Source organism: Apis florea, unplaced genomic scaffold (assembly GCF_048593485.1).
Source record: "Apis florea isolate Af1SG1 unplaced genomic scaffold, ASM4859348v1 contig_3765_pilon, whole genome shotgun sequence".
NCBI classification, from domain to species: domain Eukaryota; kingdom Metazoa; phylum Arthropoda; class Insecta; order Hymenoptera; family Apidae; genus Apis; species Apis florea.
The window spans coordinates 119,018-145,217 of NW_028256842.1; the positions used below are offsets into that span (position 1 = coordinate 119,018).

The 26,200-nt window shown below is 29.2% G+C and overlaps 3 protein-coding genes across 8 annotated transcripts; 1 reads left to right on the forward strand and 2 right to left on the reverse strand.

Annotated features, from left to right (window-relative positions):
* Positions 1-3,626: 3,626 nt before the first annotated feature.
* Positions 3,627-24,248, forward strand: pug (pug C-1-tetrahydrofolate synthase, cytoplasmic). Of its 2 annotated transcripts, none has more exons than XM_086915042.1 (13): positions 3,627-3,645; positions 18,499-18,564; positions 19,359-19,694; positions 20,201-20,293; positions 20,508-20,649; positions 20,751-20,862; positions 21,331-21,896; positions 22,063-22,366; positions 22,438-22,655; positions 22,734-23,197; positions 23,290-23,542; positions 23,623-23,808; positions 23,870-24,248. In XM_086915042.1, exons 1-13 carry the CDS (start codon positions 3,641-3,643, stop codon positions 23,957-23,959), a joined length of 2,835 nt encoding a protein of 944 aa, XP_086771168.1. In that variant the 5' UTR covers positions 3,627-3,640; the 3' UTR covers positions 23,960-24,248. The 2 variants fall into 2 exon arrangements, with proteins under 2 accessions (XP_086771168.1, XP_003697425.2); XM_003697377.4 differs by lacking the exon at positions 3,627-3,645 and adding an exon at positions 17,826-17,858.
* LOC100866086 (ubiquinol-cytochrome-c reductase complex assembly factor 2) lies at positions 23,977-26,069 on the reverse strand. Of its 5 annotated transcripts, none has more exons than XM_086915051.1 (4): positions 25,927-26,069; positions 24,951-25,651; positions 24,743-24,856; positions 24,162-24,379 (listed from the first exon to the last, which is right to left on the reverse strand). In XM_086915051.1, the coding sequence occupies exons 1-2, from the start codon at positions 25,992-25,994 to the stop codon at positions 25,354-25,356; spliced, it is 366 nt and encodes a 121-aa protein (XP_086771177.1). In that variant the 5' UTR covers positions 25,995-26,069; the 3' UTR covers positions 24,162-24,379; positions 24,743-24,856; positions 24,951-25,353. The 5 variants fall into 5 exon arrangements, with proteins under 5 accessions (XP_086771176.1, XP_086771177.1, XP_086771175.1 ...); XM_086915049.1 differs by having other exon boundaries at positions 24,162-24,628; XM_086915050.1 differs by lacking the exon at positions 24,743-24,856 and having other exon boundaries at positions 23,977-24,379.
* Positions 24,162-25,376, reverse strand: LOC147656456 (putative methyltransferase-like protein 15 homolog). The gene has a single exon (XM_086915046.1). The coding sequence runs from the start codon at positions 25,374-25,376 to the stop codon at positions 24,222-24,224; it is 1,155 nt and encodes a 384-aa protein (XP_086771172.1). The 3' UTR covers positions 24,162-24,221.
* Positions 26,070-26,200: the final 131 nt, after the last annotated feature.

A 26,200-nucleotide genomic window follows, 5' to 3' on the forward strand; every position in this document is an offset into this window, starting at 1 on the left:
AAACGCCGCTGGCACGTGTATATCACCCACACATACAACCACTTCTTTTTCATTTTAGTTTCTCGCACGGCAGGGTAGAAAGCGGTAAAGTAGAAACGGCAGAAACACGGCCAAGAAGAGTTTATAATGCTCTCCTCGCGCTGCTCCGACACTCTGCCACTTCGCCGACTAACTGCAGGTGGTTCTCAAAATTTCTCTCCCGTTTCACAATATGCCTCCTTCGACTTGTGCGGATACCTTCGATCTGCAATATCGAATTCATTATTTGGAAAGCTCGTACGATGCGATAAGATGAAGATAAGAAAAAGAATGAAACGATATATATATTTTTAGAATGTAAAATGCAAAAGTGATATAATTATGTAATCTAGAAACATAATGAAGATATCGTTGAACTTTTGATTTGATAGAGAAAATTAATATAATTGGAGATATTGTATCGCAATATATCTAATAATATATTTAATCAATTTACAATTCTAAAAAAAAAAAAGAGGAATTCGATAACTAAAAAGAAAGAAATTTCAAGAAAAGAGAACAATGAAATCTTAATGTTACAAATCACAGTATTACAATTCAATTCCAAACAATTGGATATGAAATGAACCACGATCAAAATTCAAAGAATTCCCACAACAAACCACACCAAAAGTACACCATGCATCGTTCTCATTCTCTCTTAGAATCATATTCAAAAAATCATTCAATCATCACTTTAACTCATTCAAACGAAAGAACAGAAAAACAAATATCAAAATATCCATAGATCGATTCACACAATCATTTTTTCATCATCGTGTCGTCAAAAAAGACAACTCGAAAAGATTATTCGCAAGAATCAATTCGTCTCGAAACGAAAGATTAGCATTCTCTCTTCTGGAAATGAAGGGTTGAGAGTCACGGCGGTGGAGGAGCTCGGTATTTTTAACCCTTCGCGAGAAATTCACGCCACGAAGACGTCGAAAAAGCAGTGTCTCGGCTCACGGTTCGCAGGAGGGATAGCCGGCCGGTCAAAAGTTTCGCGGCCGCCACCCCCGCAGCCGCCAGTTCGTTTTTCTCTCCTTTTCTTCAGAGGCGGCGACTCTTAAGCGGCGAGCAACCGAGAAAACGCGCGGAGTCGTCGACAATTCCGGCATGCGGCCCCGCTAATTATTTAATTATTTATTTACCGAGTTCATTCCGCCGGATTATACCTCCCCCCACGGCGAGTTTCATTCTTTATCGCGGCCCTATTAGCATGCAACCGGCCGCCTATTGCCCGGCTACCTGGCCGACTAATTGTTTACTAAGCGGCCCTTTGCTGCCCGACCTTTTCGCGCTAATCAGCGGACCCACGGTTTTAAACAACTTCCGCCGAGTTTAAACGACACCGCGACACGCGGCCATACTTTATTCATGCGCAGACTATTCGCCACATTTCTGTAAACCACTGCGCGCAATTCGCTTTGTGCCGACGTTCGACTACGATCCAATGTTAATTTCCAATTTCGAATATCGATATAGTTTTCTATTGGATGCTTAAGATTGAAATATATTGTACTTTGGAATAATTTTAATTTTGTCATGTATGATTGAAGAAATTTTGATTTTTATCGTAAATGTGAAGAAAGTTGCGAAATTATGTAATTCCATTTTGTAACTTGTGAAATGTGAAACGTGGACTCCGTTGGTTAATATAATTTTTGTTAAAAAAAATCATTTGTTACATTTGACGGTCGGAACAAGTATTCGAAACGGTGTTTTTGTCAATGCACGTGCCCGTCAGTTAAAATTGGTACTCGTCGATAAAGAATCAATTATCCAAAAATAATTTCATTTAAACGTGGAAATGAAATTTCACGGCCAAGGTTACAATAATCGGTGAAAAAGAAGAGGGAATTAAATCCGGCCGTTATTAATAAAATAATTACTGTTATTAAATAATTGTTTGATGTAGATATTAATATATAGCGGAATATTAATACCGCGTGAATCTATCGGAAAATTGAAGGTAAGAATGTAAATTATTCGCTGAGCTGTTATTTTCGATAATTTGATGCGGGAGGCAATTGAATGAAAGTGGAAATAATTAAAAGTGGCTGTGTCAACGAAAGGGAAATTAATGCTTTAATTGATGGGACGGTTTTAATAATTTTATGAAGCGCGAATATCTCGTTCATTCAAACAAACTCAATAGCATTAATGAGCGTGTCGTTCTCCTCAGTGGAAGGTAAAATATTTCGTGGCTGCGAATAAACGTGAAATTTTGCGGCGTATGCGTTAAACCCGTATCATTGTACAGAAATTATTTGATTAAAAATTAATATTTATTTCCGATCATACGCGCAGCTAATTATTTGTGCAACAATCTTTTGCTTTCGTTTCAACACCTTTTATATTATCGATATATCGCTATTTCCAGATATTTTTGTAATATTCGTTATACACGCACAATCTGCACAAATTAACCGCACTTGTTTTGGTTTTCTTTCTAATATTTTACGAAACATGAATTTTCGATAACGTTTCGGCAAATATTAATCAATAAAAGTAACAGAATATCAGACGAAGTTGGAACAACTGTACCAAAGAAGAAAAATTCAATAAAGATTTTTGAAAACAAGAAATATTTATTCACTTTCAACCTTTGCATATCAATAATTTTTTACTGCTTAATTATTTTTCTTGAAGTTAAGAAGCAACTTTTAATTGCCTATTGTTGCAACACATTCCAAGAGTTATCCAATTAAATATCAAATTATAAAAATGATTTTGTTCATGAAATAATATAATTTTTAAAAAGCCAGTATAATAATTTCGAGTCTTTACAAAAACTTTATACAAGACATATTTTATACATATTACTCATTCAGTGCAATAATGACATAACTCAAAAGTGCAATTCTTTAGTTATTAATATAGAAAAAAGTCTTTGCCTGCATTTATTTAAAAACTATAAATAAGTTTTTAAATATTGAGCTCAAACGTACATATAAACTTTTTGAATAAATTTATTAATTTAATGATATCTCAGCTTTGAAGAATAATTATAAAAATATAAGATGTAAATAAAAGACAATAAAATATGATACATATGAAGCATCATTTGCAATATATTAACATGTGTAAAAACATGAAAGATCAACAAAAATGTTTTCTTTCTTGCTTTATTAACAACGCAGTTTTCTCGTCCAATATTCCACTCTTTTCCACAAATTAAATAATAAAAATGCTACAAGTTACAAAATGAAAATAATCTAACTGACTAATATAAAGAATCCACAAGATTCAACCCTCCCAACTATAGCATTCTTTCTCTAAAAAAACTCGATAATCGGGCTACTGCAGCTGGACCAACATCTGCCGGACCGGTTGGTCATCTCGCGTAATGTCCAGTTTACAACCGAATATCACCTATCTCTTTTTCTCCTTTTTGCTGGCCAAAGACCGGTCCACGACTGGTCCACCAGGATGCTGGAAGAATTCGTTCTCTGACCAGTTCGTCCAGTACCGGTTCGATCGTGTCCAACTATTCTTCGACAAAGGGAGAGGACTGGTTTTCAAAAACCGTGTCTTCTTTCAGTGTCGTCGCGTCTTCGCGTGATCCACGTGAACAGTCTGTATTGTGCTCGTGAATGGGAACGGCGATGAATACTGTCGGATGAGGTAAGTAATCTCGTTATTTTTTATCTTGGCGTGAGAGAATTGGAGAATTTTATTTCTTTCTTCCATCCTGAGTGATTCACGCATGTTGATATCGTGAGAGCTAGACTGTGAATGTTTATATTAGGTATTATTACATCGTAACAGATAGACTGTGAATGTTTATATTAGGTATTTAATTATTTATACTGCTGAATGTATTTACATGAGATAATAAGACACGTAGATATACAGTATATATGATATTTGAAGAATAAAGATTTATATTTAGATATATTATTCAGTGTAAAATTTAAATATTATAATAAAATGGCAATAAGATAATCTGGAATTCACTGTTTAGAAGATTGATTGATAAATTATTAAAGCTTTAGATTAGAAATAAGAATTAAAATATACGAAGTATATGTGTTAATGAAGTAATATATATGTTATCAATATGTATTGATTTGAATGCATATTTGATTGCAAAAAATGATGAAATTTATTTATGAGTACAGCACAATTTATTTACAATAATAATATTAATACTAAATATTAATTAAATGTTTATAAAATACATTGAATACATTGAATTTGAATGTATCAATTATATCGAATAATTGAAATAGAAAATTTTTGAATAATTCGAAGCAATTAATTAGCAATTAATTTCTAATAAGAGAGGTATGAATCAATTACCGACAAATTTCTTCATTGATCAATCCCTTTGGGAATAATAAACGTAGTAACTTGCTCTGTTCTCGCGTAGGTGGCTCTAGTAAGTCATGGGGTTGGTTTGATCAATAATTTACTCACCCCCACGTGGAATATGCTGGCAAAATGGCAGCGTACGCCATCTCTTAGAAAATCGTTGGACAGTGTGCTCCATTATTCTAGTTTAACCAACAACTGCACTTTATGCAAATTATAACAAAAATTTTTTCGACAATAAGAATTATTTTTCGAATATCTATTTTAAAAAATTTCATATTCTCAGAAAGTAAGTCAGAAAGTAATTAATAAAACTAAATAATACATCGAAAACATTCATTTGTTAAAACTAGGAAAATTTTATTTCATTAATTTTACAAATATTATAGTTAAAAATAATAAAATTATTGAATTTTATTATATTTTTAATAAATAATTTAATAAAATAAAAAAGTTCATACTTTATAATTTATATATTACACGTATTGGAAAAAGTAATTGATATTGCATCTCTAGATCTAATATCATGTTTAATTTAAACTACTTTTCCAATTACTTGTAAACAGCTGATACAATATTTATTTATTTTGAAATATAACTTTATCTTTTTAAATCTATTAAAAAATATCTTGTCCATCCATTAAAATTTCTTATTTCCATTTTATGTTAAAAAACTATCTTCAAGTAACTACATAATTAAAAATTCATTTTATCTTTTCTTAATGATCTATTTATTATTTATTTTTTATGAATTCTTAATATAAATAATATTGATACATAAAATATACTTCAAAACTTGACAAAAATCATTCTATTATATTATCATTATCGATCTTATATAATTTATGATTCATAAATCTACTTGTGATTTTTAATAAATCTAAAATAAAATTTATCTCGTTTCAAAAATTAGGATTTACCAAACTCATTGACGTAAGATCATCTTAAAATTCTTAAATCTTCTAAGTATATCTTATATCTTCTAGGAAGATACTTAAAATCGTGGGACGAATATCGGTTATTGTCTTCTGCGCTGCGAAAATTTTCTTCGGCTCCTGGTTCAGGGAAAGTGGCATGGCATAGACGTCGAGATTAATTTAGTTGAAGTCGGTCAATCTTAAGGCGACAGCTGCTGCTGAAGGAATCCATTAGTAGGCTTATGGCGTCGGCATCTTTCCTAGGGTGGCCATCACCACCCCCTCAACGCTGCTAGAACTCTGCTTTTGTTCGAGATAATAAGCCACCATTGTTGAGATAGGTGGATCCGTCCAACGACCTTATTGTCCATCGACCCGCTTTGCTTCGAATATTCGCGATAAGAGTCAAATTCTCGCAGAATCGTGGACCAACGGTCCTCTTCAATCTGACCATTGTTTTTCAAGCTGTTATCCAGCACATCGAGTATAAAAATTTTAGTTGTAGGTCAACTGATCATTCACCATTCATCGATTGATAGAAAAATGATGAACTCTTGTATGATATAGATAATATCTTTGTTCCATTGTCTTTTATATATATTTGAGATGTGTTGCAGAATATGTACATTCAAAATTGCTTTTGAAAGATTAGAATTATAATAAAGATATGGATTATTAATTGATAGTTTTTTAGTTTTTAAAACTGATTAAAGGATTCTTTTATTGACAATTAAAGAAATATTAAATAAACATGTCTTGAGTATAAAGTAAAGATATAAAATAGAACGTATATATTTCTTAGTATATAATTTAAGAAATGAGAAATTATTATAAATTCAAAAATACAACTAGTCAAACTTGTTAAAATAAATATAATTATATTACAAAAAAAAACTATATTAAAATTAGTACAATACAAAAATTATAGATAAAAAAAAATAAAAAATAGGAAAAAAGAACTCTACTTAAGTTCCCTTAAATGATATAATTTTAAACTTAAAAGAAGAAAGCGATATATCTTTAAATATCATCGTTTCTTTTATACATCTTGATATTTTTTGTACCTCAATACAATAGATGGTTACACGGTGACACGATTATCCATGTACAAGCAGTATCGCCGAAGCGCAGAGACAATAGACTTGAACGCGTACTAACGTACAATTACAGGATTTTCTAGGAACCCAATTAAGCCGGACAGAGGGCGGCTTGTTTAGGATTTTCAGGACCAGGTGGATTTGCGGGCTATACATTAAGCACTAAACGTGCATCAACTCGCGTCGAAGAGATCTCGTTAAATCTTGTAAATGTCTAACAATAGCGACAGGAGTTTAGGTAATCGAGTAAAATTCTATGTCAAATTTTGAAATCGCGAAGAAAATAATTAGTGGATTCGTATTATCTTCAAAATAGAATAATTCAATGTGTATGTACCTGTTCCATTTATATTTATTTCCTTACCCTATATTTCTACTTTATCAATGAATTATTCCACGATCGTTCAATCAAATGCTCTATTATATGCAATATAATAATTATATAATCTTCGTGATACAAAAACTCCTTTATCGAATGATTAAAAAGTCAGCTAGGTTTCAATCATTAGATCGACTATTATTATTCATAAATAGAAATAAAAATTGAACAGAAGAATTAACGGATTTCGTTCTATCTTTACTTCCTCGTCAAAACGACGAGGAAAAAAGATATCATCCCATCAATTGTCTCGTCGTCTCTCTAACCATCACTCCAAAACGAAGAGAACCTCAACACTTTACCAACCCCCCTCCCTTCAAAAATAACAAACGAACAAAGCAATGGAAAATAAATTTGAATACTTATACGAGAACCGCGGCCATCGCAAGAACGAAAACGTTTCCATGCCGAGGAAAGCCAACGTCATGCGATAACTACGGCAGGCAGCGTTGGCTCGTGGAACGGTACTGCACCCCCAGGAACAAAGTTATATCGGCTCCATACTAGAGGCGCGGGGTGAAACGAGAGGGGTGAGAGCGAAGGGAGGGGTGATACGGCGTGGCCCGTTCCTGAGGGAGAGGCGAAGTTCGGTGATTACCTAGGACTCTCCTAGGAGCCGAGAGTTTCGTACTTCGGGCCGCGCGCTGGCTTCAGCAACCTAACAGTCGAGCAAAGTAACTAAGGTTATTCGGTGGTACGCAGGAAGGTGGATAAGGAGAGAGTTCCGGGCCTAAGGGATGCACTGTCGATATCGTGGGCGTCTGCATCAAGATATCCTCAGTTGAGTGATCGTGCCCACGAGATTCCTCCTGATCAAGGCGAGCCCTCCCCTCCCGCCAGATTCAAGATTTTCATAAATTGGAACCGCGAAGGAGACGCACGATCGCCCTTTTGCTCATCAACTCTTTGTTGCGTGTACAGATGTATTTAATAAGAGAAAGATGTAGCTTAGAAAATGGGAATTGTTGAAAAAAGAGTAAATTTTGAATAATATCAAAGTTATATGGATATTATTTTTATTTAGGATAAAGACGATTAATTTCTTTTTTCTTGTGCAAGTAAAACAGGTTTTTCTTTTCTTTAAAGCCTGATTTTAATCAATAAGGGAGCTAGAACTTGTGTTCTTTGATCAAACTACGATAGCTTATCAAAAGAAAACATCGCATAATTTTCAATCTTATTATTTTTCCTTGTCCAAGACATGCAAAAATTCTGAAAAAAATTTTACATCTAACTACAAGATCCTTTCAATAACCTTTAAAATTTTAGAATTGTTACTTCATTGATACAATTTTACAATTATTAAATACTTTATATAACGAACACTATAATTTCAAGTCACTTTGCACTCGAAGTTTATACTGAAAAGAGAATCCAATTGATTACAAACAAATTATTTCACACTTGCATCAGATTAAATCTCTGTCTAAATTATCGACTCTATCGAGCAACTTTATCGACTCTCAAATAAAAAGAACATATAACTCTCGAAGGTCCAATTTCCGTGAACTTCAAAGGGTAGGAAATATCGTAAGGACAGGACGTCGTAATAACCATAATTCAATATGGCTGTTAAGATGGTAGGCACTTCGAAACGGTCTGGGCTGCGGAGTTCTATGGGGTTGGGAATGGGTTGCAAGACCTTCCTACTCATTCTCTTCTGTACCCCGCGTCCACGATACAGATGCTATCTAAGAAGAGAATCCGGGGTGTACCATTGTTCTCTGCCAAGAGATCTCGATGCTTCAACCTCAGTGCACCGATACTCCTTAAACTTTGGATAAACTTTACCCGGCCACTTGTTACAATGAACCGTGTATCGAACGATTAATTCTTTTGTATTATACGCAATTCAGTTTTTTTATAAATTAGAAGAATGTAAATTGATTTTACATATATGCAGATTTTAAGAAAAAGTTGTTTGCTTTCTAATTGTTTAATAGAATACTTTAAAAAAATAATTTATTTATTAATAAGATTTTTAAGTAAACAATATTAATTCTTCATCCTATGAGTAACATCAATTGCAGTAAAATGATAGAAAAAGAATAAATAATAATATTAATGTTTAATTCAATGCTATTATCGAGTTGTCAACTACACATTTTGTTAAATGGCAAATTTTAAAAAAATTAATAACTGAGATGCAATATTTTTTAAAAAGAAGATTAAACATCTGAGAATGGAAAATACGTTATAGGTGATTTTTATTAAAATTATATTCTTAAAACTTTCTTACGAATTATCTATATCTAGTAAAAGTAATAAAAATTATTTTTAATTAAAAATAATATAAATGTATAAAGCATTATTAAGTAAATAAAATTATATCAGCTACTATTTATAATATTACAAAAAAGTAATGAAAAAAACCGATACACAGCTTGATACTTTTCTTAACGACAGACCGGAGATGCGTACACCAATCAATGAATTCTCCACTTACGGATCGTTAAACCTCGTCAAGTCTCTTTTATAATTCTTAACTCGTAATAAGTAGTCAATCCCTTCCCTCATTTTTTTCATTCAAAGATAATCAATGCCTGTTGAACACACTATCCCCGTTTCCAATTTCTTTACATTGTACATAAATATGAATCGATCAAATTACACGTATTTTCTCCGCGTTCACATTAATTTAAAAACCTTGATTACACAATAATAAATATCATTTATCATCATTCATGATAACGAAGCATGCAAAAATCGGGCAATTTTCGATTCTCTCTGCAAATATATTTTCACACAAAATAATACTTCATTATTTCCTCGTTATCAATTAGATCAAAAAGTTTTTTACAAAATGGAATTAAGCACATAGATTTCCCGTGTAAGAGAAGCCAACCACCCTTCCGTCAACTCGTCAAATCTCTTAGGACGATGGATTTGGACCCCTTGAAACCGCGTCTGGTCGGCCATATTTTTACGGCGGTGGTGGGGAGGGGGTGAAATCGTTTTGATCGCAGAGAAAGCAAGATGCTGGGAAGGGAGGGTGATGCTCGAACGGTGAGCAGAGATGGTGAGGGGTCACCCAATCAACCCCCAGCAAGCCGCGTCTTACCCTCTCTACAAAGTTATCTTTCTTGTCCCTGCCCTGAGCAGAGTTAGAGCACCCTCGAAATTCCCAACTATTGACCGAACCACTCGAGACCATTGCTACGATCAATCGGCACTTGGTCTGCTAAGAAAGGCGCAATATGAATTTCATGTTTCATGATTGAATCTTCTTCGCCGAGAATTACCGATGAAAGGAAATGTTCCTGGGGGAGCAAGAAATTTTAATCAACCAAACACAGGAACACAGGAGCATGTTTTTCAAAAATTAAGTTCAAAAAAATTTTTCAAAATAGAATTTACGTCAATAATTTTGAACTGTTTAAAAAGATAGAATTTAAATATGTCGGAATACGAAACGAGAAATGAATATCAAAGTATAAGATGTGTTTATATAATTAATATTGTATATTTTTATACAATTTTAACGTAATGCTTTCGATTGCGAAACTGTCGAATTTCCACGGCTAATCAACAAGAGTACCTAAGCTCGAAACGATAATACCGGTCCCATTCCAGAAGTCGAATGCAAAGTTATCTCATATAAACTTCTACCTCACTCTGTACCCTGCATTTTATTAATCTCGTTAAACTTTAAAACTTCTGTTGTACTGTTTGTTCCCAAAGTAAAGTTTTCTATCTTATATTACCAAACTAAAAATATATATATATATATATATATATATATTATTTTCTAAATAATCATCTTGAAAATTTAAAAATAATCTGTGTTTAAAGAATATAATTTCAAATTAATATCTTACATAATTTTAAAGTAAAGAATCATCATCGATATATTAATTTTATCAATATAAACGAAATTTGTATCAAATGATAACTTTAACCAAAGAAATGAAAGATTGATGAAAGATGTAAAACTTTGTGTAAAACATTCTTTCAATTTTACGATGATGAATATACTAATGTCCTTTTTTAGATTATTTTTCACAATTATCCAATCATAACAAAATACTATAATTGAAAACTAAAAATTAAATTATTTCATCGTTTTTTTTAACAAAAATAGTTATAATTAATTCAGATTTCAATCAGAAGATTAATCTTTCTCTATCTAATCACATGACTAATACCGTATATAATCATTGGAACGGCCAAATCTTGATGACCAAGGAACAGTGATTCGTTGGACCGTCGATAATTCAGGCCTATCTACTAGCGTCTCTAATTTCCTTGATATTCACGTCGAAGGGTCCTTACGGTCGAGGAGCCTAAGGATGCCAGAAATACCTATGTGAAAGCAGAAGCGCCTTCCATGACAGCCCTGCAGGATGGAGTTGTATTAATTTCATATCCCTTCCGCCATCCAACACGAACGACTACGTTCAATCGTCTATTTATTGCCGACATATCCAATCTCGTGCCGTCTCCACGAGGTATCGCCTAGATGCGAAGGAGTGGCAACTGGCTATTAATTTTGATTAGTCTCTTCTAAGGATCCTTGATTGGAAGCAGGATTGCGCCCCACACCTGTATTAGAACACGTACTCCAGCTTTACACGCGAAAGTACTCGAATCACACGATAGCTCAGGATTAGCAATATCTCCTGTTTGATTGAAAAAGGATTTTCAATCAAGCAAAGCAGGAGATAAGATGATATAAATAATTTGTGTGATTTGAAAATTAATATTTGTAATGTTACAAATTGTTACAATGTTGTAATTGTAGAGATTGTTTAGATAGAAATTTTTGTCTGGATAATAACTAACTTGAGAAGTATAAATATTTAATGTTTAGTAAATGAAATAAACTCAATGGGACATAAGGAGGAATTTAGGAGAAAGTGGGACGCTATTATATCGAGGAGAAGATACGCTTTTATTTATACTTTTATTTTCTGAATAAATTAAAATGAATTAATGTAAATGAGGATGAGTTGAATTAAATTAAATTCGATTGAAATAGTTTAGAATAAATTAAATGAATCGAAGTAAACTAAAATAAAAGTGAAATGACTACGTCTTTTTGTAATTAAATAATTTCTTAAAGGAAAAACTTTTATTCCATGATTATATATATATATAAATCATTTAAAAGTTGTAGCGTTTTCTAGAGTTCTTTTTGCCTTCTGGTTTTTATTGGCATATAAAAATATATTATTCTACTTTGTTCTATTTTTCACTTATAACAAATGTTACAATTAATTTGAAAAATGTTCGTTGCACGAAAAATTTTGCGAATATATTGCTATATCAACGATCTTTTTTTATTAAACATTTATCTCAAAATTACATTAAAAAATTAAATAGATAATACAAATGAAATTCCATATTCCATGATATACCTATATATTCATTATATTCTTATCAGAATAAAAATTAAACTAATCTTGCTATATACTTTATATAGAACTTTTTTCCCAACATATGATATAATTCAAAATAACTTTAAAAAACAAAAAAATTTCAAACATCAAAACGTGAATTTTTAATAAATATGAAAATTATGATATGTCGAATAGAAAAATGCAATTACACACTTGATACACACTGGCTGAAATTTACTCATGTTCATTCGGATAGCGTAATATAAATGTAAATGTAAATGTTTATGGAGGGACACTAAATGTAGAGTGCAGGTAATGGTAGGTTTACGACCGCGGCAGTTTACAAGTGGCTCCCGAAGTCACTTGATTCATCGGGTAATTTGTGTCTCTGACTGGTTTGCATTTTAAGGGATGCCTAAACGCTATCTTAGCTGCGATTTCCTTCGATAAATTTACCACTTCCTACGTTCTGAATAAAATTATAATCATCTTTCGCCAATTTTCTACATTGTAGCCATTTTATCAATTATTTCAAATTATTTTTAAAATTTATAAAATTTATACGTAACGTGCGTAAAGCGTAAATAAAATTTCGAAGAAAATTTATTTTTTATTCCAACTTTAAAACTTCTATTTCTTTGAATTGAATAAATACAAAAAAGTTATTATTACTTTACCAATTATTACATATTATACTTGTAAATATGTAAACAGTCTAATTTTAATCTGCAATTATTATTACCCAAAGACTATTCATTGTATAAAATAACGTTATAAATAAAAATTGAATAATTTCAAAGAGAATCTGATAGAACATATCTAATTAATGTCATATATTTTATTATATACACATAGCTCATCTATTAGATTTATTTAAACTTACTTAAAAATCACTCGCGACAAATCATCACGCACGAAATCATATATATATATATATATATATATATATATAAAAATTTACTTCATTCCTTGCCTCGATTACGCGGAATCCGCATCGATGCGAGTGTATGCGAGAGACGAGGCAAAAGCCCTCCAACCATCCCCGACAGGGCATAAAATGCACAAGTTAAACGCGACCTATTAACGAAATCGAGTTCGTTCCTTGACTGTAACAGTGGATGCACTTCGAAGCCGAACCGCGTAAAGGAATTTGCGGTCCAAGTTGCTTTGCTATCCGAGATGGAGAAATCTTCCACCCTATAACACCCAATCCAGCCCCTTTCCTTCGGCCTCGCTCCTTTCTCCCCCCCCCCCCGCGCCAGTTTACCTCAGCCCTGATCATCCGTGGCCCCAGTCACCCCCCAAGGCTAGTTTCTCCGTAGAACCCTTAAGCTTAACTATCCGCAGAAGTTGGAATCTGTGCGTACCTATTCCGCTACAAACTCATCCCCTCCACATCCCATCAACCGGCACCCTTCGTTCCGACTTGAAAACTCGATCGGCAACCGGTTCCAACTCGGTTCGGGAGAAAGAAGAGGGCGAGGGGCGAGGTGGTTAATCGATATCCTCATATCCATCCACAATGTTTACTTACTACGGTACAAATTACAGAAACACAGAGATTGAAATAGATTCATTTCATTCTCTCAGACATTTAATTGCCATTTATTGTTGTTAGTCGATGATTTAATTCGAGACGAGAAGAGAGGAGAAGCTTGTTCCAAAAGATTGAATATAAAACGAATAAAAATTGAGCGTTTATCGTTAATTTTTAAAATATATTCAATAGGTAGTTAATATTTAAACTTGTGAGTGGTAATTATATTATGTTCGACGTTGTTTAAAATAAAATTAAACGTAATACGTGTAAAATAAAATGCGAAGGGTGAATGAAAGTTGGGGGTAATATCGATTCGGCATAAGATTGCCCGAGGCAAGTCTTGCCGAATCGAAGATTGACTTGTAGAAATAGTATTTAGAAGGGGAGGAACGGGGTTAGGTTATGAAAGAAGAAGAGGAGTAAATTCGATGGACGAGGATAAGATGAGTAGTTTATGGGAAGGGTCATTTTGGATTGCGGAAATCTACATCGTGGAGAAATTATAGATGCCGATTGCTGCATCGATCCAGCAATTTCACGGAGACCGCCAATTTCCACGTGATCTTCGACCTTGCTACCGTCGGTCAAATATTAATTAACTTTAAGCTACGAAGACCCGCGAGATTCTAGACTTGCGCGGGCATACGTCCTTCGGGAGTTGCCCTGAAAGTGTACTTAAACAGTTAGCGATCCGAACGTTTACGTGCTTGTAAGTTTGGAATATTGTCGAATAACAGGAAGGAATAGTGTTCTTGCTCCTGTTAAAATGAGAATACTGGGTCATTTTTTGAACTGATATTTGAAGGAAAGAAAAGCTAATTCAAAATCATTTCTATTTTTTGACATAAATTTCTTGGTTAAATTGTTTAATTTATATACATGTGAAATATACATAGATCCAATAATTATTTTGATTAATAATAGAAATTAATTTGTTAACTCAAATTAGAAAATTCTGTAAAATTGCTTACATAATACAGGATACTCTAATAAATGAATTATAAAGATAAAAAATAATTAACTACTTTTTCTTTTTCACTCATAAATCTTTCGCAAATCGGGAATATTTTAAATTAAAAATTCCTTTTGCTAGTGATATTTTCTCACCAAATTTAAGAAGATTAACAATATATCATAGTAACTCGCAATAGAAATCAGGTTTGGAGAAAACGTAATTGAACTCGATAAGGGGGAATAAAGAGGGAGCAAAACGGGTTTGGTCGGAACAAAACGGGAGGGAATCTGGAGCATCAGAGATGTGACCACGAATCGCGCTCCTTTGTCGGACTTCCGCCCTTCTGAGAACGCGGAAAGCCACGTAGAAGGAGGATCTTGGTTAATCTTACTAATCTTCGCCGGTTGCTCCGACCTCGAATGCCGAAACGGCAGAACGGCCGGTTGAAAACCACGGTCTAACGACATTACAGATCCCCCAATCAGCGGGAAGACCGGATAAAGGACGTGGAACATGCTATGCTTAATTTCATTGAGCCGTTTGAAGCGGACGTAAAGTCTTTTCGAGTTGTCGGAATACTAAGGAACTTAATCACTAAGAGTGAGGTTAAATGTGTTGTACCACGCTTTAATTGTTTAGAGAATATACATCTTGATTGGTTTTCTAAAAGAATCTCTAAGAAGCTTTTCAGATATTCTCATATATATTTTATATTTCTTCCGGTATTACTAGAATAATTTATTATTTTTCTCCGATGAATGAAAAATATTTCAAATATACTATATACGTATATACTCCATAATTAATAATTTCGGATATATTTAATTAATTTTTCATCATTTTACTTATATCTAATTATTTGGTACACTTATCTGTTCAATACTTACTTTTTACGTATATATCGTTTTAATTCTGTGATAAATAAATCTAAGAAATCAATAAAATCTATAAAAAAATATTAAAATACGCACGAAATATGCATAAAATATGAAAAAACAAAAATATATATGAGATATAAAACGCAAAAATATAGATAAGAAGAGGAAATAATAGAAAAAAGACAGAAGTACGGTAAAAATTGAACAACTAACGTCATCTCTTCATCGTAAATGAAACTAACCAGACAAGGAGAGCAAATAATAAGAGAAGGATAAACATAATGAAAAGAGTATTGGTGGCGCCATCTCTTCATAGTAAATGAAACTAACCAGACAAGGAGAGCAAATAATAAGAGAAAGATAAAAATAATGAAAAGAGTATCGGTGGCGCCATCTCTTCATCGTAAATGAAACTAACCAGACAAGGAGAGCAAATAATAAGAGAAGGATAAAGATAATGGAAAGAAAGAGTATTGGTGGCGCCATCTCTTCATCGTAAATGAAACTAACCAGACAAGGAGAGCAAATAATAAGAGAAAGATAAAAATAATGAAAAGAGTATCGGTGGCGCCATCTCTTCAACGTAAATGAAACTAACTAGACAAGGAGAGCAAATAATAAGAGAAGGAAAAAGATAATGTAAAGAGTATCAGTGGCGCCATCTCTCGAGTATCAAAAATATTTCTTGAAAGGTAAGGTAACATTAAGTAAAAATTGAATATCAGCGCCATCTCTTTTAAAAATTTTTAGAGAAATGTCTTTAATACTCAAGAGATGGCGCTGATGATTAATTCTTATTTTATCTCTGTCTTTCTTTTACTATTTGTCCTCTTTGTCTACATTAGTTTCATTTGCGGCACTCTGAAGATGTCGCTGATTTCCACATTTTTATTCTTTTCTGTCTTTTTCTTACTATTTGTTCTCTTTGTTTATATCTGCTCTGTAAATTTATATGCTCAAGAGATAACTCTATATTTGATTAACTTTATTCTTTTCTTTTTCCGATATTTGAATTGTTAATTGTATATATTTTAAAAAATATTATTATTTCTATAAAAAATATATAAAATATAATATCGTATCGTAAAATATAATATTCTAAAGTACATATTATAAAAATATTATATTGTATATCATACTATAAAAATTAAATTATTAAAAGTTTATTTTATTTTAATAATAAATATCGATAATAAATAATATTTACCATAATATTTAAAATATAAATTTAAAATTAAACTTTATTAAGTGATTAATCTTATTTTTCCTAATTCTAAGAAAAATATTTACTTAATCCTTAAAATATCGTCATATAAATATTACAAAATTAATTATTCTACATGAAGAAGTTTAAATTCAATTTTTGTTTAATTTTAGAGAACAAATTTACAATAAATTTTATCTATAATAAATTAGATGGGCTTATCGACTTATGGGTTCTGAAACATAGAATGAAGAAACAAACTGTTTTTGCACAATTCTCTACGAAGTTTTAGAGAATATTATAATATGAACTATTTCCAAAACTTGGGATAAACTTTGAACCATTTCAAATTCTTTTAATTGAACATATATCGATAAATATATAATATTTTTTTCTAAAATTTACATAAATTCACAAAATTACTTCATATTTATAAAATTGTCTATTAAATTATAAATAAAGCATAAAACATTAATTAAAACCAAAATTGTATGATTATAATTAATCATTAATATATTCTAAAATTTTTTATTATAAAATTTTCGATTTTACACGAAATACATTTTGTATAATAAATTTTTAAAACACAAAAAATAATTTTTATCTAGTTTGACTAAGAAATATATTAGAAAAACTAATTGCGAAGTTTTGACATATATAAGATAAAATTTGATAAATTATTTATTTTTTTCATTCGTCACATATTTACTAAGTTTCATTACTAGAAATTATTCACTTTCTTCGTTATTCATTAAAAATAAGCATAGCAATATTTGTATTATATGTAAACTTATTTACTTATCGCAATGTCGTCGCAATAGATAACGAAACTAATCTTATTTTTATCTTAATCATATTTAACATTGCAATTCAATTTCATTTAAATATTTTTTATCAATTCTTATATAAAAATAATTATTAATTTATAACAAATGTATGAATTTGCATGTATTTATTTATGTGTGTTTTATTCATAAATATTTTGCGCTTTACGTATTGTATATTAATATTTTCATAATAAATTCATAATAATTAAAATATCAAAGGTTATCAATCTTAATGTCATCATAAATTGTCGATAAAGATTTTTCTTATATATTTTTCTTGTATACCCCCCATAAAGATTAACTTTGTTAATAAACTATTCGTTCTTATAAAAAGATTGGAAAAAAAAACTTAGTTTATAATATGACACGAATATCGCAAACTTTCAAGTAAGATTTATATTTCTTATAATATTCATTCCAAATTTTATTGGTTTTATTGATAATTGAAATATTTATTCAATAATTGAAAATTATTAAGAATATATCAATAATAAATAGAAAAAATTAAAGAAAACGTTGCAAATTATTGTACTATATATATTATATATATTATATTCCAATTATTGTTATTATATTCCATATTATACATATAAATTTCTTATAATTTATAACATTAAAGATATTTTCTAATTATAAATAATTTTTAAAACACGAGAAAAATTTATTAAAAGATAAATTACATATAACTAAATTAAAAATACATATTTATTTGATAATATTCATTGTTTATTAATATTCCGTATAAGTTTCAGAAGCATAAGCTATATAAGCGTGTTTAAATGATGGAATACTTTTATTCTCCATAATAACAGTTCATATAATTCTATCTCAATAAATACACACATATACATACATACATATATATTAGAAGTGACTCGCCTGAAAACCGGATGCTTCACTTAAGACTGTTCATTCATATTGATCGTATCGATTTATACGTTGTAATTTGCATTCTTCGAAATCGATTGTTTTAAAAAATTTAATAAAAAAACAGTAAGCACATCGTTTATTTTTCTTGTGTTTATAGATTTTTCCATAGAATTATGTCGACAGATGTACGAGGAATTGTATTATCCGGCACTGATTTAGCGAAGTAAGTTAAGTATATATTTTTTTTAAAATATAAAAGAAACAAATTTAATATACATATATAACTATTTCAACTAATTTCAAATATATTAGATTTTTTAAAACAAATCTTTAAAATAAATTATTGACTTTTGATCAATATCTATTTCATGGAGTAAATTTTAAAATAAAAATTTTTCAAATATCAATTACAATTCAAATTTTATGATTAAAAGTTATATAGAGGTCGATAGTATCTATTACAATCAAACTTAATTTTTAAGATTTCATTCTTTTATAAATTCTTATAAATCATCATAAAAGTAAATTTTTTTTTTTTGAGTGAGGTTATGTGTACTTTTTAAAATTATATTACATAATCATTGAACACTTGTTAATGTACAAATATCCTAAAAATAAAATTCTTGATGTTGATTACTAAAAAGATGTATTAAATGTATGTATTTACTTGTGTATATGTACTTACTTACTTTTTAGAAAACATATGACGTATTCGTTACAATGCGCCAATTTCAAATATTCGAAAGATACGATATCAGAAATATACATATTGACATAATTAAATATTTATGTAAAATATTAAAAAAAAATATTGGAATAAATAAACAATTTTTTAAAATATGAAAATAAATATAATGTAATTAACAATTCAATAAATTCAATAAATTTAATACTTATTTTTTTTAAAATAAATAATTTTATAATAAAAATATTTTAAGTTTACAAAATATTTTTTGAAAAAAAAGCAATATAATGAATTTTTTATTATTATTTTCTTTATATACTTATGTTCCTTAGGGAAATTCGTGAAAACATAACAAAAGATGTGAAGGCATTAAAAGAAAAAATATCAAACTTTGTACCTAATTTAGCGATCGTTCAAGTAGGCGGTCGAGAAGATTCAAATGTTTATATAAGAATGAAAATAAAAGCAGCAAATGATATTGGAATTGTCGTAGATCATGTGAAATTACCAAACACTATCACAGAAATAGAATTAATAAACAAAGTGAATAAATTAAATCAAGATCCAAATATACATGGTATTATTGTACAAATGCCACTTGATTCTGTCAATAAAATTAATTCAAATATGATTACCGATTTAGTATTACCTGAAAAAGATGTAGATGGGTAAGTTTTGCGAAATTTGTTATTATATATATTTTATAAATATATATATATATATATATAATATATACATATATCTTCATAAAAATAAAAATATATAAATAATAAAGATATGTTTAATTGAATTGTTTTATAAAAATTAATTAAGAAATAATATAACTCCAAAAATTTTATTTAAATTAATATAAAATTATTAATGTAAAAGTATATTAACATATAGAATTGACCTTTAACGCAAAACATTTCGAATTAAGTGATAAGAACGTCAAACATTTTTCGATTAAATTGCGAAGTTACAAAATTGATAATAATCATTTTTTATTTATTTCTTTATTGAAATATCTTAATATTTTCATTAAATTAAAATGACGTTTTTTATTATTAGCATTATTAAAAGATTTTAAAACGTTAATTTTTATTTTACTAATTATTTTTAAAATAAATAATTAAGAAATTAAAGAAAATATTTATAATTAAAGTATTAAAATAAAATTTTATTATTTTTCTAGATTGAATACAATCAATGAAGGAAGAGTAGCTATTGGTGATATGTCGGGATTTTTACCATGCACACCAAATGGGTGTATTGAATTAATCAAAAAGTAATTGAAAATGTTTTTATATTTTTCAGATAATAATATAATTTATTATTCTTGGAAAGTTAATATGCAAAATAGGATATGCTAAAAAAGAAGAAATTTTTAAAATAAAACCATTTATTCTTAATTGAATATTTGGAATAATTAATAATTTGTATTTATATATAAAATATGTAACATGTAATATATACGTAATAATTGAAATCATATTTTCCAGGAGCGGTGTATCAATCGCAGGAGCTCAAGCTGTAGTTTTGGGTAGAAGTAAAATCGTTGGTACACCTATATCTGAACTTTTGAAATGGCATAACGCAACTGTAACAGTGTGCCATTCAAAAACAAAAAATCTTCCACAAATTGTGAGTATTATTATGAGTATTAAAACTATGACTGAAATATTATGAAATTATGTATAAAGTATAAAATATTAAAATAAATGTAACTATATTTGTAATTAAAGGTCTCACAAGCTGATATCTTAGTGGTTGGCATAGGGCAACCTCAGATGGTTAAAGGAAATTGGATTAAACCGGGCGCAGTTGTAATTGATTGTGGAATCAATTCTATTCCAGGTAATCCTAATTTTATATATTGTGTTTATCAATTTTGTTTTTAATTCAAAATTGGGTATTATCACTTTAAATTAAAATAATAGTTAAAATAATTATTAAACTTAATATTATAATTAGAAAAAGTGAAAAATACTAGTTTCATATCATTCGTTATCAGTATTTATATCTAATATGCTCTTTCTTTCATTACATAAATCTAAAGTTTTGAAATAATAAATATTATAACACAAACAACAAAAGATAAATGATCCATTAAATGTTTTCATTTTATTTAGCAAAATTTTACTTTCAATTATGCTCTAATTTCAAGTTCACAAATTTTATCTTTAATTTTCTTTTTTTTTCATTTTCAATAGAATTCTAGAAAATATTTAGCGTAATAAATAAAAAATTCATTATAAAAAAATATAATAAATATTTATATAATAATAATCAATAATAGTATTACAATCTAAAGGATTTTTTTAGATTCTACAAAGAATAGTGGACAACGTTTAGTGGGCGATGTTAATTACGAAGAAGCTGTGAAAGTAGCTTCATATATTACGCCTGTACCTGGAGGTGTTGGTCCAATGACTGTAGCTATGTTAATGAAAAATACAGTAATATCTGCACAAAGAGCAGCTGAAAAAATATTAAACAAAAAATGGAAACTAAGAATTTTAAAGATCAACCCTCAAAAACCGGTACCTAGCGATATAACAATTTCAAGAAATCAAGAACCTAAACCAATCACGACTTTAGCTGAAGAAATTGGTTTGCTCCCTAATGAAATCAGCCCTTATGGAAGTAAAAAAGCAAAAATTAGCTTGAATGTTTTAAAACGATTGAAACATCAACCAAATGGAAAACTCGTAGTGGTTGCTGGTATCACACCAACACCTTTCGGTGAAGGTAAAAGTACGACATCAGTAGGTTTAGTGCAAGCATTAACTGCACACAGAGATAAAAACTCATTTGTAACTTTACGGCAACCTAGTCAAGGACCTACGTTTGGAGTGAAAGGTGGAGCTGCGGGTGGAGGATACTCGCAGGTATCAGTGTATTGAAGTTATTATAAAAAATATTTCAAAGATTATTAGAATATAAAAAATTAAAACTAAACTATGACATATTACAAAAAACATCTTCTTGATTGTATAAATTTTTTATTATATTAAAATATGGTATTAAATGTAAAAAAAACATATATATATTTAGGTCATTCCCATGGAAGAATTTAATTTACATTTAACTGGTGATATTCATGCTGTGACTGCAGCCAATAATTTATTAGCAGCACAAATTGATGCTCGATATTTTCATGAGTGTACTCAAACCGATGAGGCTCTTTATAATCGTCTTGTACCAACAATTAAAAATGAAAGAAAATTTTCAAAAATACAATTGAGACGTTTAAAAAAACTAGGTATTACAAAAACTGATCCAAATAGTTTAACTGAAGAAGAAAAAAGAAAGTTTGCAAGATTAGATATCGATCCAGAAAATATCACTTGGACTCGAGGTAATATAAAAATTTCATGTATAAAATTAATAAAAGAAATCTTCTTTATTAATAAGATATATTTATTTTAGTGGTTGATATAAATGATCGATTTTTACGCAAAATTACAATCGGTGAAAATCCAACTGAGAAAGGTAAAACACGACAAACATCATTTTGCATTTCTGTTGGTTCAGAAATAATGGCAATACTTGCATTATCAACTAGTGTCGATGACATGAAACAAAGACTTGGTAATATAGTAGTTGCTTTCAACAAAAATGGAGAACCCTTAACCGCCGAAGATTTCGTTAGTAAATTATTAGTAAATTATGAAATCACAAATATTTTATTTTATTGTTCAGTAATATATTAAATATACATTTAGGGTATGACTGGGGCAATGGCAATTCTATTAAAAGATGCCATTGAACCGACACTTATGCAAACTTTAGAAGGAACACCAGTAATGGTCCATGCTGGACCATTTGCAAATATCGCACATGGTTGTAGTTCTATCATTGCGGATGCTATTGCATTAAAATTAGTTGGTCCCGAAGGTATCGTAGTAACTGAAGCTGGATTCGGTTCTGATATCGGAATGGAAAAATTCTTTAATATTAAATGTCGAGCATCTAAACATGTACCAAATGCTATTGTGCTCGTTGCAACTGTTAGAGCATTAAAAATGCATGGTGGTGGGCCTCCAGTAACAACTGGTGCTCCATTAAAAAAAGAATATCTCGAAGAAAATCTTGATTTAATTAGAAAAGGTCTTCCAAATCTTCAGAAGCATATTAGTAATGGAATTAAATTTGGCATTCCAGTAATTGTTGCCATTAACGTTCATGCGTAAGTTTTATATGGAATATAACTCGTAATTGAAGTAAATTATAACTTTTTAAACTACTATGTAGAAGAAAATAAATTCAAAATTATTTTAGTACTGATACCCAATCTGAATTAGAATTAATAAAAAAAGCTGCAATAGAAAGTGGTGCAATCGATGCAATTATATGTAATCACTGGTCAGAAGGTGGTGCAGGTGCTACAGCACTTGCAGATGCAGTTATAGCTGCCACAAATAAACATTATAATTTCAAAGTATTGTATGACCTTAATATTAATATTGAAGAAAAAATAAATATCATTGCTAAAGAAATATATGGAGCAAGACAAATTATTCTTGCAGACAAGGTAAACTTTCAATAAGTTTATAATATATACATATTTTTAATTTGCATAATTATGTATAAAATTAACAATTATTAATGCAGGTTCAAAAAAAAATCGAAAAATACAATAAATTAGGTTATAATACATTACCTCTTTGCATGGCAAAAACATCAAACTCTTTAACTGGTGATCCATCCATTAAAGGTGCACCTACTGATTTCACACTTAATATTACTGATATATTTGTTTCTGTAGGAGCAGGTTTTATAGTACCTATGGTAGGAGAGGTAAGTATTTTAAATTATAGAATTTTTTATATAATTTGTAATTATAATATTATATTTCCAGATAATGATGATGCCAGGTCTTTCTACAAGGCCAAGCATTTATGACATGGATTGGAATAATGAAACAAACGAAATAGAAGGCTTATTTTGAACATATTAAACATCAAATGTTATAAATATTCTTATGATTTATAATACTATGTATATATTTACATTTAAATTACATAGTATTAATCATTACGATAATTTTAATTTTCTTCTACATGTGATAAAAATGTACATATATATACATGACACATACCTTCAGATATAATAAATTGTTTTATATTAAAAATTAAAATTAAAAAAAAATGTTTGAGATGAAAAATGTTTATATTTTATATTTACAAACTTTGATAATTTGATTAATAAACTTAAATCACTTTAGTAATTGCTCGTAATTTTGCAGAACGTGATCTTGGATTTTTATTTATTTCCTCTTGTGTGGGTGTTATTACATGTTTATGTAACATTTTCCATGGAATTCGATTGAAAGCTTTCATTTCAGTTAGAGTATAATGTTTGCCATAATCTGAAAATTTTAATGGTATTTTATTAGCTACAGTTTCTGTTATATTTGCTGATATATGTCTTTTAACAATAGTATCTTCCAGAGAATGAAAAGATATTGTTATTAAACGACCATTGGTTTTTAAATAAAATCCAGCAATAACGATTCCATAATTAATCTCATTTAATTCATTATTTACAAAAATTCTTAGTGCTTGAAATGTTTTTGTTGCACAATGAGCATATCTACCAAGTTGATCAAGTCTTTTTTCTGAAATCACAGATTCAATGAGCTGAACTAATTCTTGCGTAGTTTTTAAAGTTTTAAAAGTATATCGAGTTTCTATAATGGCACGTGCAATTTTTTTAGCATATTTTTCATTACCATAAATCTTTAAAATATGAACTAAATCTTCTTCTGTTATTTCTTTTAAAACTTCAGCAACTGTAGGTTCTTGTGGATATCTAAATCCATCCATTCTCATATCCAAAGGTCCATCTTTTGACAAAGAAAATCCTCTTTCACCAACATCAAGTTGCATAGATGAACAACCAAAATCAAATAAAAAACCATCTATGCTATTTACATTTACCTTATATTTACAAAGCAACTGTGGTAATTCAGAAAATCTTCCTAATAGTGGTATTATTTGTTCAGGATATTTTTCTGATAATTTTAATGCATGTTGATGTGCAATAGGATCTCTGTCTAAAGCAAATATTTTTATATTAGGTGAAGATTCCAGAATTTTTATAGAATGTCCACCAGCACCAAATGTCATATCCACAAAAATTTTTCCTGGTGATGGTTCTAAATAATGTAACACTTCGTTAACCATTACTGGTATGTGAGATGTATTTTCAGTATTATTATCATTTTCATTTACTATTTTACTATATTTTCTACTATTTTTTAAGTCATTTTGTTTCCAAAATAAATAATATATATTTCTACTTAAATATTTCATGCCATAATATCTATGTATATGAATCATATTATTCATTTTTTTTAACAACATTCCTGAATAATCTTGAAAGTGTACGTGAAAAGATTCCTTCTTGTTTTTCTTCAAAAAATTGTAATGCTTCTGGTGTAAGAATTAAATTGCACTGTTCTTTTGTTAAACCACTAGCTGTACTTGGAAATTTTCGAATATACATTTGTCCATAATGATTAGAACAAATTCTTTTTAAACTCGTATAATAACGATCACATTGTTCACGATTTATTTCACTAGCTTCACCCTTTGCAAATGCAAGTTTTATTTGGTCACGAATATGTTGAGCCAAATCTCTGAAATACATATAAATTATTTTATAAATTATATTTCATATTAATTAATAATAATTATTATTAGGTATAAAATTATTATTAAATTATGATATAATAATATAATTAATCTCATTTAATATAAAAACACTTAAAAACATAAATATTTAAAATATTAAATTTAACCTCAATATTGATTATAAAGAAAATTAAAAAATATTAGCATAAATATGATTATATTTATAATAAAAATATTAAGATATAAAAAAATTTAAATTTGATTTATTTAATAAAATTACCTGCCGGGTTTTGTATTATCTAATGGCCAAGATTCCAATAATTTCATATAGTTTCTATACGTGCCCATGATAATAGTATGTAAAAATACCAATTTACAAAACTTTAGTCACTAAATCATTACTATCAATTCATAAATCATTAGTTATTATTTAATTTATTGTAATTTCTTTACATAGAATTTACTTATAGATTAAAACAATATAATAGAATTACTGCACATTTGGTATAAAATTTCGTAATTAATATATTATTTAATCTTTTATAGGTTAAATA

What these genes read in the sequence shown, in the direction of transcription:
- LOC100866086 (XM_086915050.1), bottom strand. Translation starts at nt 25,994, where the DNA reads ATGGGCACGTATAGAAACTATATGAAATTATTGGAATCTTGGCCATTA. An exon ending in GATAATACAAAACCCGGCAG is followed by an intron (nt 25,652 to 25,926) that starts GTAATTTTATTA and finishes TATGTATTTCAG; the next exon opens with AGATTTGGCTCAACATATTC.
- pug (XM_003697377.4), top strand. Translation starts at nt 17,833, where the DNA reads ATGACACGAATATCGCAAACTTTCAA. An exon ending in CGAATATCGCAAACTTTCAA is followed by an intron (nt 17,859 to 18,498) that starts GTAAGATTTATA and finishes TTGTGTTTATAG; the next exon opens with ATTTTTCCATAGAATTATGT. An exon ending in CGGGTGGAGGATACTCGCAG is followed by an intron (nt 21,897 to 22,062) that starts GTATCAGTGTAT and finishes ATATATATTTAG; the next exon opens with GTCATTCCCATGGAAGAATT.
- LOC147656456 (XM_086915046.1), bottom strand. Translation starts at nt 25,376, where the DNA reads ATGTTGTTAAAAAAAATGAATAATATGATTCATATACATAGATATTAT.